Genomic DNA, 14041 nt, shown 5'->3' on the forward strand with positions numbered 1-14041 from the left:
TTCAGGATCCCCGTCTCTGCAAGTGCTTCTGGAGAGGGGACGCCACGACCACCACCCAGCCCCCTTGCTGCCTGGGGTTTCCGCCTTGATTGTGAGTCCTTGTACATCACCTCATCTCATCCCATCGATAGGCGGGACCGAGAGGGGCGTTCCAGCCCCCCTGGACCAGCAGGGGCTTTATTCTAGAGTCACTGGCGCGTGGCTGCGCTTTCCCTTCGCGTTGGTAGGTGAAACCCCAGTGGCTTCATTGGCTCCTTGATTTAAACCACGCCCGGCTTTCTGCCCGCTTTGCTGCTGCTGGGCCAGGCCGCCCAGCCACGTCCCAGCCCCCGTTCGCAGGGAGCCGGGCCGCTGCTGCTATTGTGTGGATGCCGCGCGTGTCCTCTCTTCTCTTCCAGAGATGGCTAACAGGGGCCCGAGCTATGGCTTAAGCCGAGAGGTGCAGGAGAAGATCGAGCAGAAGTACGATGCGGACCTGGAGAACAAGCTGGTGGACTGGATCATCCTGCAGTGCGCCGAGGACATAGAGCACCCGCTCCCCGGCAGGGCCCATTTTCAGAAATGGTTAATGGACGGGACGGTAAGGCCGGCGGCGATCTTGGTGGCCAGGGCAGTGGGTTGGGAACCCCTCCTGGACTTTCTCTTCTAACAGGAGGCTGCAGGTGGAGCTGCGGCTGCCAAACTCTGTGTCTCGCGGGGTGGGAATGGAAATGCCTTTATTTCTTTGGGGTGGAAGGTCTGCGCTCCCCGCACAATTCCCTTCCTAGCTTAAGGACTCTCCACCCACCTGAGACATGGCAGCTTCCCTGGGAGTTGTTGCCAAATTAAAAGCCCTTTTTGCTTTCTCCAGTGGGAATAATCAGATAAGGATTTCCCTTAGATTTCTCCAGACTTTTGGTCCATCAGCGTGTGGGGTGGGGGTGGGGGGGAATAATTATTCCTCCCCCTGGGGAATGGGTTAGTTACAAAGTACAACAAAAGAAAGGGTCAGAGATTTACCACCTTCCCATCCTTCCCCAAGCCATGCTGCCTGGGGTGCTGGATGTCTTGAATGCATGGGTTCTCAAGAAACCGAAGGGAATCCTTACTTGGTAACTGCTTTTCTGACCAGATGCTCTCGTGCGTTTGGGGGTTGGAGACTGCTGATTCGAACAAGCCCATCTTTTCCCCGCAGGCTGTGATTTACTGTTACATAACAGCTATCCTACGTTTCTGTTGGGTCGCCCAGGACTTGGGTTACAAGCATCTAGGAGGAGGGTACCCAGTTCAGCTCTTCTATACCTCATTGGCACATATGGGTTGAGTTATTGAAGGCTGATTCTGATCTGCCCTTTGAGAGAAGAAATAATATTCGATTCTATTATTTGACCTCTCCTCCTTCCATTGAAAGTCTGGAAATCACGGGCTCATCACCACACATTGTTCCCTATTTGTAAACATTCTTTCCCTCCCCCAGAGAAAGGAAGGGAGGAGCCAGCAGGGAAGGGGGTTCCCAGGATGCAGGACCCACTGTAGCCAGGAGCAGCCCTGGGAGTGAGGCCACCTGGGTCTCTGGGGTTTGGCGTGGGAACCTGGCCACCCAGCCCGGAGCCGTGCCTTCCTGGGGCGCAAGACTTGCCTCTGCCCAAACCCGGAAACTGTGCGCTATAGGCCTAGGACTCACTTTGCATTAATGATGGATAAATACAAAGGGAAACATTGATTTTGTCTCCCCTTCTCTCTTCAGGTCCTGTGCAAGCTGATAAACAGTTTATACCCACCGGGACAGGAGCCCATCCCCAAGATCTCAGAATCAAAGATGGCTTTTAAGCAGATGGAGCAAATCTCCCAGTTCCTAAAAGCTGCAGAAATCTACGGTGTCAGGACCACTGACATTTTTCAGACGGTGGATCTATGGGAAGGTAAACAGCCCTCATGCCTTTGGGGTTATTCCCCCTCCCCCTCCACTTTGGCCATCTCTTTGGGAAACCTGTTCACAGTGTTCTTCCTTATGCCTGTGTATGCCCCTGTGGGGGTGGAGGGTGGGGGTGGAATGGGGGTTATCTGCTGTGACCCCGGGGCACTGTTAGCTTACCGCTTTGTGATATTCTATTGACAAGGCTACCCTCCTCTGAGGGAAGGCGCACCCTGGGGACATGGCAGGGGGACCTCAGCAAACCAGCACGTAAACAGAAGCCTCCATGGAGAGAAAGCTAAAATGGTTACATGGATGCCTTTCATTCCTGTTACCCCTCCCACAACCGTACTCTTTCTGAACAAATGGTAGCTACTGGAAGAGAAGGGGGGGGCGGGTGGTGAGCGTGCTTCTGACTCACCGGCAGCAACAGGGCTCGTAGACAAAGCCGCCTGGTGCGGTCTGTCATTCAGTCTGAGAAATCAAGAGCACCCCAACCTTTTACGAAACTATTATCTGAGGGCTTGGTGACCCTCCCTTCCAGATATATATTCTGCTCAGAAAGTGTGAAACGTGATTTTTTTTTTTTTCTTTCACATTTGTGAATTGACTTGTGAGGCATAAGTCTTATGAGGCATAAAAGTCAAATCACATTTCTGGGCGTATTTGACAGTCCACCATTACTGGGGGAAATGGTGTGAATGGAGACACGGCCCAAGAAGTTGGGACCTGTGGTCATAGTGCCTAGTGTTCCCCTGGGCCCGAATGTGTGTGCCCATCCATGCAACGGTTCCACGCCAGGCTGGCCAGGCACTGGAGCTATGGAACAGTTCAAGCAGGCCTTCCAGGTAGGCTCTGCTCGCTCATGCTCAGTCCCTAGTTGTTATCAGTGGTGCGCCCAATAGGATGCCCAGGGCGGTGACCCAAATGGCCCCCATGATAGTGAGGAGGGGATAAGTTTCCTGTGATCGGGAGACATGGTATTTCAAGAGGTATTTAGATGATGGATGAAACAGATTTCTAGCCGAGGACCATCCTACTCAACAACTTCTAAAGAAACAATTGCCTCCTTAACCCTTACACCCCCTCTGTGTCAGGCAGAGAGCTGGTATTTCCTGTTTCTCTCACACGTGAGTTGTTAAAATCCCAAGACACCCATCACGTAACCTGTGTTTTGCCATTACTTAGAAAGTCAGATATCCAGACCTTCAGGCCAGGCCATCGGACTTCTTGGCTACTCACTTCCAAATCTCATGAATGTCACAGTTGAGACTTGGTTTCTGCTCTTTAGACCAAAACGATGATGATTTTCCCAGCTAACAGAGAGCCCCTGCCTATTGATATCTCCCCGTACTGTAGGCGTGGAACAAGTACTTTACTGTGTAATGCCAATTAATTCTCCTCCAGTTCTATGAGGTGTTATTAATTTTCCCATTTCAAAGAGGATGAAGCTGAAGCTTGTCCATGAGTACTTGTACGCATCGTATGGCCTGTAATTAGCAGAGCCAGGGCTCAAACTCGAACTCTCTGAGGCCAGAAAATAGGGCCTCAACTAGTCTGCCCTGTCATGCTTTGACCAGGAGGCTGTTTCCTGTACCTGCACCATGAGTGTGCTGGTGAGTCATAACAGGAGGATGAAGAAGAGAAGGAGGAGGAGGAGTCAGGACTGTGTGGGACAAAAGGGTGGAGCCCCTGTATTAGGAGTTCATATGAATAGAAGGGTGAGCCCCCCACCAAGCGCAGGAAGTATGTAGGAAGAGAAGGAAACTGGAAGTCTGTGGGAGATGTGGACCCCGAGCTTGCTTCTCTGTCTTTACGCCACTGACGATGTTTTACTTGCCTTTCCACTTTTATCAGAGATCACGCAGGTAAACTTTACATCCCGGAGGTGCTGGCAGTGATGAGGAGGGGTGTAGGGAGCCACGGTCCCTGATTAACAGAGCAGGGGGAGGTCTACACCACCTGTCCCAGCCCTGTGTGTTCATACTTCTTAAGGGAGAGGGAGGTCAAGAAGCATGAATGAGACTGTGGTCGCCTAAGGTAGGGTCGTGGACAGGTGGGCTCCAAGCCAGGTTAATACTCCTAGAAAAAGGAAATCAGGCAGACACGGAGCCAGGGCAAAAAGGATGAAGCTTTAAAGGAAAAAAGGAAGGGGATTCACTCCAAGGGTGGCTGACCGAGTATAGGTAACCATGACTGACACTAACAAAGCAGATGCCTGGGAGTGTCCACGGCCTCCCGTGGGCCCCTTCATGGGAGGACTGAGGTTCTGGAAGAGTCATTCTAAGGGAGGGGGCCTCTGGATCACTGACGGAGGCTTAAGCCAGAGCTGGTTACCATACAATGGAGCAAGAGGTAGGAAAGTGGGTTGCTTTGGGCAGAGAAGGGAGGGGCGGGCTTGGCCTTGAGCAAGGCCAGGGTGAGACCCAGGGTACTGAGTGAGAGAGGCTGGGTGCTTCCTGCCAGAGCCAGTTGTTGCTCGTGTCTGGGGATGAGGAAGCCTGAATCAAAGGGATGCTGCAAGGCAGGGTTGGCATGTGTCAGCGTGAGGGTGCCCGTGTCTACTCACACAGCTATCAAGCTGGCCGTTTGCTTAGCTTCATGCCGCATCCCCCCTACTGCTCCGACGGTGGTTTTCCGTTTATTCCCATTCCCTCCTGATGCCACGAACTGGGGGTGTTGTGGCTGTGGCTGCTGCGGGTCCAGCCCTTCTCGCTTGGGCACTTCTCTTCCTCCTCTGCAGGCACTTTATGCTCAACAGCTCTCTGCCCCCCGCCCCCCATCTCCCCCGCTTGGCATCTTCCCAATAGGGTTCTGCTTGCCCACAGCTGCCCAGTGACTCCATGTTGCTCTGAGGTTGCAGACAAATGAAGCTGCAGGAGGCCAGGCTTGCAAGACGCCCTCCCATTTAGGCTTCAGTTAGACAGGCAGGGGCCCCAAATGGACCCATTATCCTGAAACCCCTGTTCGATGCACAGTGAGATGTTTGGAATGGACTTAGGAGCAACCAGAATAAAAGGTCCTGGGCTTTAAAAAGGAACCCGGGGCTGAACAACGGCCCAGAAAACAACCCAACCAAAGGATATTAGAGACAGAGCTACTGAAGTTCCTCTGGGAGGAAGCTGGGCGTGAGCAATCCCTTTCAGGGCTGGGGAGGAAGCTGGGGCCACTTAGGGCCCTGGGAGAGGACTAAAGAAGTCTTTCTCTTGCATGAGGGCAGGTGGATGCTGGCAGGTTCCTTCTGGATTTGTGGAGGGTGCCGGGAGGGGGTGGGAGTGGGGCTGTCTCAGCTGCCCATGACTCAGGAGAGCATACCGGAGCTTAGACGTCAGTGTCTTTTCTGTGGAGGGAAAGTGAGAAGGAGACGAGGGAGGAGCAGGAAAAGGAAGTATGTGTGTTTGTGTGTGAGAGAGACAGAGAATGAGAGAGAACACGGGAGAACTAGGGGGTGTGCTGGTCAGAAAGACTCAAAGAAAACTTACCCTGGAAGGTGGTACAACACAGATTTCTAAGACCGCCTGGTTCACATCTCTGGTCCACCACTTATCAATTAACTTTTCTAAGCTTTGATTTTCTCAGCTATTTCACAGGGTTGACATGGGGATTAAAGGGGATGATGCATTAGAAGTTGCTTAGCAAAGTGTCTGGCAACCGTAGAGCATAATATACGGTAGCAAGGTAAATGTTACTACAGTCATTGCCCTGTCCCTTTTTAGGACAAATTGAAAATGAGGGTGGCGGGAGCAAGGCTGGAAAGGCACATATTCTGCCTTGGAACAGATGGACTTCATTAATGGCTTCGTACAGAAGCCGGTAGTGTTGCCTGGATGGCATTCGCCCTCTGTCTGTTGTGTGGTGCCTTCACTGCATCGGCCGTCCTCCAGTATGGAGGGGCCGGCTTCACGGGTCACCTTCTGACTTTTTTCTATCCTGTAGTCATTACCCTCTTGATATCTTTCCCCAGAATATATTGCTTTGCCAATTCCAGACCCAGAAGATCTTGGTACAGTGAAAAGAGCATGCGTTTGGAGTGAGATAGATGGGTTGGAGCTCTTTAGCTACATGCCAACTTTGTGAACTTGTTTCAGTGCTCAGCTACTCAGAGCCTCAGTTTCCTTCTCTGTAAATAAGTCTAGCACCTTCTTCGGAAGGTTCTTGTAAGGATTAAATGTGTAAAATGCCTGTGACCATGCCTGGCTAATAGACACCTAATAAATGTTGGCTTCTTTCCCCCTATGCTATAAGTCCATCAGCAACTACCTTTTGGTTTCTTTGCACAGCCACATGGTAAACAAGCATTAGACATGTAGAATTCTAGAATGTCAGAGCAGGCAAGACTCAAAGATCAATCCAATCTGATTACTTTTCTCAGGAGTCCTACTGACAAGGATCCTGGCCACATGGTTTTGCCCTGCCCCCCTGTTCCCTCTCCTTGATGACTAGGAGTCGGGGAAGAGTGTGGTTTATATTGGGGGGGAGTACCTGGCAGTCCAAATATATTCTCTGGGGAGGTGGCTCTATATGTGTCATTCCATAACAGCAAGAACAAGGAAACATTTCACCCAACTTGAGAGACACTTGGGGGTCTTGTGAGGTACCTGTAGTGACTTGAGTCATCATAATGTGCCTGCTGCTTGCCGTCTCCTTTTCTGTCAGAACAGCCTCCGCTGCTCGTGACTTTGTTTGGCGGGTTTTTCCTTCAGCCGTGGTTCTCAACCTCGAGCCTGGTAGGTTTATGAAAACACAGCCCCAGTGTTTCTGAGGTACTAAATCTGGGGTGGGGCCCAGAAATTTGCATTGCTTACCAATTCATAGGTGATGCTGCTTCTGCTGGTCTGGGAACCTGGCTTTGAGAACCAACAGAGTGTCTGCAGAAATGCAAGCGACAAAAATTTGTGAAACTCACAGAGCAAGCCCAGCCTACTCTCTGACATTTCTCCTTTGACCGTAGCAATATTTTCTCAATCTTGAGGAGAGAATTGGGGGCTGTGCCTCAGTTATTACTCCAGGAAAACAGAAATGATACCAGAAAGATGAAAACAGCCAGTATTCCAAGAGTAACACAGATGAGTCAAGACAGATAACAAAACAAAGTAGCTCTGAAGCAAAAGTTTTGACTGTAAACTGTGAAACACTTGTATTTTTTAAAACCACTTATTTATTTATTTAGAAAGTGAGAGAGAGCACTAGCAGGGGAGGGGCAGAGAAAGAGGGAGACAGCGAATCCCAGGCAGGCTCCCTTTATGGTAATAGTGCTCAAACTTTATGGGTAATAAGAATCCCTGGTTGGGGGGGGGGGGGCGGGAGAGCCTTATGATTGCAGAGCCCTCGGCCCCACCCCCCTGGAAGTTATCATTCAGTAGTCTGAAGTACAAGACCACACTTGGGGAAACACCGCTTTGTGCTAATGCAGGAAAGAGGGCCCACTCAGTTGTCTGAGCAAAGGTTTGCCAGGTTGAGTACAAGGGAGGCTGCTACACCACCATCTCATTTTTTATAATTGCAAGTCTAAATATCAGCCCCTCCTGTAAGAGGAGGCTAGAAGAGTCAGGCTCACCTGATCAAAGTGCTGAGCTGGTAACGCACATTTGGCCCCTCCGAGTCCATGTGTCACTTCCCTTTTTATGGCCAGTGGTCTCACTTTTAGGTCACCACCAAGGACTCAGCATCTAGAAAATTCCCAGTCCTTCCCAGTAGTCGCTACTTCTTTTAGGACAGTCTTATTTTTTTTTTTTTTTTTTTCTTTTTTCTTGGAAGAATAGCCTTGAGCAGTGTTTTCAGGCTGCCTTGCCAAAGTATCTAGGGTGTAGCTTTCAGGGAGCAAAGAGATTCCAAGCTGCCGGACTCCGAGCTGGCTCCCAGCTTGGATCAGAGCCCTTCTAATTATTGACTTTACCATTTGACTTTGCGGAAGATGTCTCCGAAGGGAGGAGTTTTTGCTTAAGGAATAGCGTGTAGTACTTACCGTGTGTTAGACCTCGCAATGTTTTTAACAAGTGAAAACCCAAGTAGTGGAACAATGCTTGCCTCTCCATCTGGCTGTATCCGAGTCATCTCAGGAGATTGCTCCAGAATCAGAATTTTTAAGATTCGCAGGTACTTCTTTCTTTCTTTTTTTTTTTTTTTTTAACGTTCATTTATGTTTGAGAGAGAGAGAGACAGAGTGTGAGCTGGGGAGGGGCAGAGAGAGAGGGGACACAGAATCTGAAGCAGGCTCCAGGCTCTGAGCTCGAACCCACGAAACATGAGATTATGACCTGAGCAGAAGTCAGATGCTTAACCGACTGAGCCACCCAGGCGCCCCTCATTCTCAGGTATTTCTGGTAATCAGTCTAGTTTGAGAGCCACCGTGCTTCTCAAACTTGCCTAATGGTGTAAATCACCTGGAGAGCTTATTACAAATATAAACTCCCAGGCCTCTCCCCAGGCCTACTGAATCCATCTCTAAGGGGAATGACCTCAAAATTCATATTTTTAAAGAGATGTCCCCCACACTATCCCATAAATAGTCCAAGAGGCTTGGGAAACCTTGTTCTGAAGTAGGCCGTGTTCTAGGCAGATGGTTATAAGATTCACAGATCTTCCTTAACCTCACTGCTCCTTTGGACATTTAATATGTGACCCCCAGTTATAGAAATCAGCCTCTACAAATGGTCCCTTCCCTCCAGCAGCATGTGATCTGGGCTTCTGAACTGGCAAGAGAGGTGAGGCTAGAAAAAGGCCCTCTCGCCATTTCAGCACTTTCGTGCTGGAGTTCATGAGGGATGTCTGTTAGAAAGCTGAGTAGACATGCCAGGAAAGCAAGATAGACAAGTTAGAGGGGCAGATTCCTGCTCATAGTGTTACTTAGAATCTTGGCCAGGACGAACTTGACCCGCACACTGATGGGGGACTCTAGGCCCCAACTCTTCTTTTTGCTTTAACCTTATTTGAGTTGCGACCTGGAGAAATTATTCCAGACAAAAACGCTCAGAGACTTATGGCTCTTGGGGTTGGTACTGTTGAACTTATGGGGCGCAAGAACAGTGACCCAGTTTTGTCCCCCTGTGCATTCCCTCTGGCCTGGTCCTCACACAGCCACTGCCACCCCTGCAGGTTATCTCTGATCACCAAGGAATGTGCCACCACAACCAACTTGCAGTGGGGACCCATGGCTGATGGTGGCCTAGTGGACTGTTTGTGGGCTTTGCATTCAGACACCTGAGCTAGAGCTAGGCTTTGGTTTACTTGCTGAGTGACTCTGGGCTCGTTAATTAATCTCCCTGAATTCATTTTCCCATTCATACACTGGAGGCAATAATATCAATTCCACTGGTTTGATACCATGTATAAAAATATCTGGCTTATAATTTATATCAAATCTCTTGCCTTGGGACCTTTCTGAAGGAAAACTTTTCCAATGTGTTTTTGTCAAATGACGCCTCCTTCCCTAGCTTCTTCTGCCCAATCGTGTTATTGCTTCCTTTCCCACCTTCCAGGATATATCTTTCCTTGCCAACTTTTCCCCCTCCTTCCTGCCTGGTTTCATGCCGTGTGTATGACACCAGCTAGCTCCCTGTGAAGGGGGCTGGGTCTGTGCTAACACAACCTGCCTCTGCACCCGGGGCTCCAGGGTCATATCTGTGGCTGGGTTGCTGGCTGTAAGGCTGCACGTTCCCCCAGATCCTGGACTTCCTTGACCTGTGCTTTCCAACCACCAGAAACCAATTTCCTGTGTGGCCCTTGTACAGAGTAAGGTTGAATGGTATACTCTAACCTTCCCAACCCTCCCTGTGCTTAATTCTTGCTGTAAGTTCTCTTTAATGGCTCACTACTTAAGAGCAAACCCTCTCTCCATCTCTTTCCACAGCCATCCCTCAGAATATCATCACTACAGCTCTATTAAAAAAAAAAAAAAAAAAGGATCGCGTTACACAGTGACAATTACAGAAAAGCTTTTTATCTACGAGAAGTCATTCTAGTAACCACCTCTGGGTTTGCTCTTAAGTCTTATGATTCCTTGTGCCCTCCCCCACCCATCTGCTGCCCAGACACTTCCGTTCTGTTCTAATCGCCCCCCCCCACCTCCTTCCCCCCCGCCCCCAGCACTGTAACTATTAGCTAACCCCGCCAGGCCTCAGGATCCCCGAAACCGCCCTGTGGTTAATGGGGTAGGGAAGAAAAGTGAGGGAAAATGAATCTACTCTTTTTCTTTCTCTCTCTCTCTCTCTCTCTCTCTCTCTCTCTCTCTCTCTCTCCTCTTTGAATAGATGGACATCCTGAACTGGACTTCCTCTGTGGACCTGAATTGTTTATTTCATTAGAGTTCTACTCCAGTCGTGTTTACCATCTGCCTTTCTCCTGTAATTCTGTATTCCCCAGTGACCAAGCCGCAGCAGCACGGTGGGGGGAGAGAGCACAGATGGTTCGCTCAGTGCAACGAGGGCCTTTTAGTATTTGCCCTTAACTTTTGCAGCTTCACCCCCCCCCAACCCTACCCGCCCCACTGAACGCTGCCTTCCTTGCTAACCCTGTGCCTTGAGCTTTGCACCCCACATCCCGTGCCGTGCACGGATCTCTGTCTAATCCAGGGCTGACCACGAGGTAGCATCTTTCCCAGCCCCGCGCCTGGCAGTCAGCTGGGAGGGAGGAAAGGAGAGAGGATGAGAGGAACAGGCTGACTTTCAGGGTCACTTGCCTCCTCTGTGGATTCAGGGTCACTGGGCTCCTCAGGGCATGCCCCCCCTTTCCCACTGTATGAAGGGGCACACCACACATCTCTCTCTCTCTCTCTCACACAGACACACACACACACACACACACACACACACACACACACACACACACGGCAGCTATTTATTATTTCCATTTAGCTCCTTCCAAGCTGCACAAAATAAAGGGCCTATCATTTGTGTCACATTGAGTGCTTTCTGTGTTGATTTGCTTGCCTTCATTTGCCGGCCTCCAGCCCAAAGAGCAAAGTGAATACCCTTTGAATCAATTGAATACGTCAAGTGAATACAATTTGACGCACATGGGTGATTTTAGGCCCTTTTAACCCAGAGAAAGTAAAAGAGAGGAGCCACCTGGGGTTTGGCACATTGAATCCAGCCAAGCAACTCCTTTCCAGTTTCCTTTTCCCCCTACCCCCAGTCCTGAGGAAAATCGTCTTCTGCGGACCAGCTTGCAAGCCTACCCACAGGATTTCCCCTTGTCACAGTCTGTGGAACCCACAGAGGCAAGGGCCTCTGCTCAGGGCAGGGACCTACTTGTATCTGGGCTGACAAATGTTTGGAATGTTTTATTCACTCGGCAACTATGAGCTAGAAACTGGGCGAGTCACATAGAGACTAGCCAGGTAGTTTTTTGTTCTTTTCTGGGAAGTTTTGCTATGGTTATCTTCGGGGCTTTGAGAAGTATTTGGTATCCCTCCTCTTGAATGGGATCGGCCTACAGCCTCCCATCAGAACTTCCTTCCCAGAGGACCAGCCCCATCCTTCCAGATTCCTTAGCCCTGACACATGCTTGGCTTTAATGTCTTTGTTGGCTTGTAGGGAAGGACATGGCGGCTGTGCAGAGGACTCTGATGGCTCTTGGCAGCGTTGCAGTCACCAAGGATGATGGCTGCTACAGGGGAGAGCCATCCTGGTTTCACAGGTAAGTATCCCTTCGTGCCACCACTCCCGACGCTCCACTCGGCAACCGAGGAGGGTGATTTTTACGAGAAAGAGCATCTGGAGCGCTAGAGGCTATTTCAACACAAAGCAGTCAGGGCCCCCCCAGCTGATTCCCCAGGAACAAGGGAAGACTGATGCTGTCATTCAGGTCAACAGCCCACCCAGGGCAGAAAGGATTGGGGGTTTCCTGTGGGATACTGGGACCCTCCGGCTCCGGCTGTGCTGTTTCTCCAGAGGCTGAGCAGGACTGACTGACTTTTCTCAGAGGTGGCTTGAGGTCTGAACTTGGTTTTGTTATGATCCGAGGAGCCCTAAAGTAAACTTATTTACTTATTTATTCTTGAACTTAATGAAGGGAACATATGTCCTGGTTAATGCCTGTTGTCCCAATGTATTTCTTTATTTTTTTTAAATGTTTACTTGTTCATTTTGAGAGAGAGAGAGCACGTGCATATGAGCAGGGAGGGGCAGAGAGCAAGGGAGAGAGAGAGACTCCCAAGCAGGCTCCACACTATCTGCGCAGAGCCTGATGTGGGGGCTCGATCCCACAGATTGTGAGATCATGACTGAGCCAAAATCAAGAGTCAGATGTTTAACCAACTGAGCCTCCCAGGCAACCCCCCAGCGTATTTATTAATAGCTGTCTCTTTCACTTTCAAAAGTGGCATGGTCTGGATAATGTATTATGTGGTCATATCAGTAAAGGATTTATTTTCTTGTCCTTGTTTTCAAGGGTGGGGGAAGCAAGGAAGGTGAAACTCCACCCAATAGCTCAGGGGGCCTTGGAGACAAAAGAGTACTTTGTAGCAGATAATTGACCCTTCATTTCCCTAACCTGGCTTTCTTTTTCTAGACAGTTGTAAAAAGTTACCCCCTTGTGTCATTTTAAATGAACCTTGTCTGAAAATCTCCTAGATTTTGGCCAGTTGAAACTCTGCTTTTAGTCCCAGCTTTGCTAGTGACATATCGTGGTTTATATGACCCACAAAACCAAAATTAATTACTATCTGGCTCTTTACTGATGTTTGCTGACCTCAGGGTAAGAGTAAGAAAATTTCCCTCCTTAACTCCTAGGTCCTACAGCTCTAAAACGGGAACATTAATCCTTGGCCCTACACAGGGAAAGGCCGAATGGGATTTATGCATGCTTTGTAAGAAGACCTGACTGTAATTTTCACAAGGGCTTGAGGTAACTTTGAGAGAGAGGGTGTCAGGAAAGTTGTCTGGGAGTGAAGTCTTCAGAAAGGAAGCCACTGACTCTTTCGTGGAAATTCTGAAAAATCATCTGGGTTTTAAGGAGTGGAGAGCTCCTGTGTCATGGAAGGGCCTATTTGGAGTAGGGCGAGAGCTTGTGATAGGACCATAGCCCAGGGTAGGAACATAGCCCAGGATAGGAATAATGATCAGAGTAGGGCCATAGCTTAGGCTGGGGCCATAGACCAGGTAGGGACTCATAGATCAAGGTAGGACCATAGCTCATGATAGGATTATAGCTCAGGGTAGGGCCTTGGCTCATGGTAGGGTCATAGCCCATGGTGGCCATTGCTCAAGGTAGGACTGTAGCTCAGGGTAGGATCACAGTTTCCATCAGTACTATAGTTCAGTATAGGGCCTGCTATTCTATTTGGTGGCCTTGGGTTCTGTTTGGTGACCCCAATAGAGTCTTTCTAACTACGTGTCTTGGGAAGGGCTTGAAAACTGTCAGAATGATTCCATCTCACTTCCCCTGCCCAGGAAAGCCCAGCAGAATCGGAGAGGATTTTCAGAGGAGCAGCTTCGCCAGGGACAGAACGTCATCGGCCTGCAGATGGGCAGCAACAAGGGAGCCTCCCAGGCAGGCATGACCGGGTACGGGATGCCCAGGCAGATCATGTAAGATGCTGCCTCCTGCCCCCCCGTAGAGAGGACGAATGTTCCACACCACGGTCTCTGTGATAAAGAAATAGTTAGTCACCTTCTGACCTTCTCTTTCTCAAAGCCTCCCAGTTTCTGGTTTTTGCAAGTGCTGCATTTCTGCTGAGAATCCGCGTTGCCTACTGCTGCCACCTTGTGTTCATTTAGAACTATGCAAAGACTCCGCCTCCTCTTCCTGAGCTCCCTCTTTTGCCCAAGAGTCTCCCTTTGTCTGATTATTTATTTATTTATTTATTTGCCAAAAACTCCCCTCCTCAACTTATTAGAACAGACCTAATAAACAAATTAGTCTTGTGTCTTCAAACGTAAACTTCGTTCTTTGCCGTAGGGTCTTTGCCACGCAGGGCTGGCCTCCGTCCATTCAGGGGGCCAGCAAGACAGGATGAGGCTTAAGCTGAAGGTGTACAACTATAGGCTCCCTCTGAGGAAGCCCTGATCAGGTTGTGTTCTGTGTCTCAGCCACGGAAGTGGAAGTTTAGACATAGTTTTGCCCACTCTGATAGCCTAAAGCCAGGAGTTCCAGAACAAGGTCTTTGAGTCACTTGGGCAAAGTACCTACCTTGTGCTTATGATGCTG

At 49.6% G+C, this 14041-nt stretch overlaps 1 protein-coding gene across 1 annotated transcript; it reads left to right on the forward strand.

Moving 5' to 3' along the window:
- Positions 1-244: 244 nt before the first annotated feature.
- TAGLN3 (transgelin 3) lies at positions 245-13768 on the forward strand. The gene is made up of 4 exons (XM_015069190.3): positions 245-580; positions 1727-1901; positions 11428-11530; positions 13285-13768. Exons 1-4 carry the CDS (start codon positions 401-403, stop codon positions 13424-13426), a joined length of 600 nt encoding a protein of 199 aa, XP_014924676.1. The 5' UTR covers positions 245-400; the 3' UTR covers positions 13427-13768.
- The last annotated feature ends 273 nt before the right edge of the window (positions 13769-14041 follow it).

The sequence above is a fragment of the Acinonyx jubatus genome, chromosome C2 (genome assembly GCF_027475565.1).
Source record: "Acinonyx jubatus isolate Ajub_Pintada_27869175 chromosome C2, VMU_Ajub_asm_v1.0, whole genome shotgun sequence".
Taxonomy (NCBI): domain Eukaryota; kingdom Metazoa; phylum Chordata; class Mammalia; order Carnivora; family Felidae; genus Acinonyx; species Acinonyx jubatus.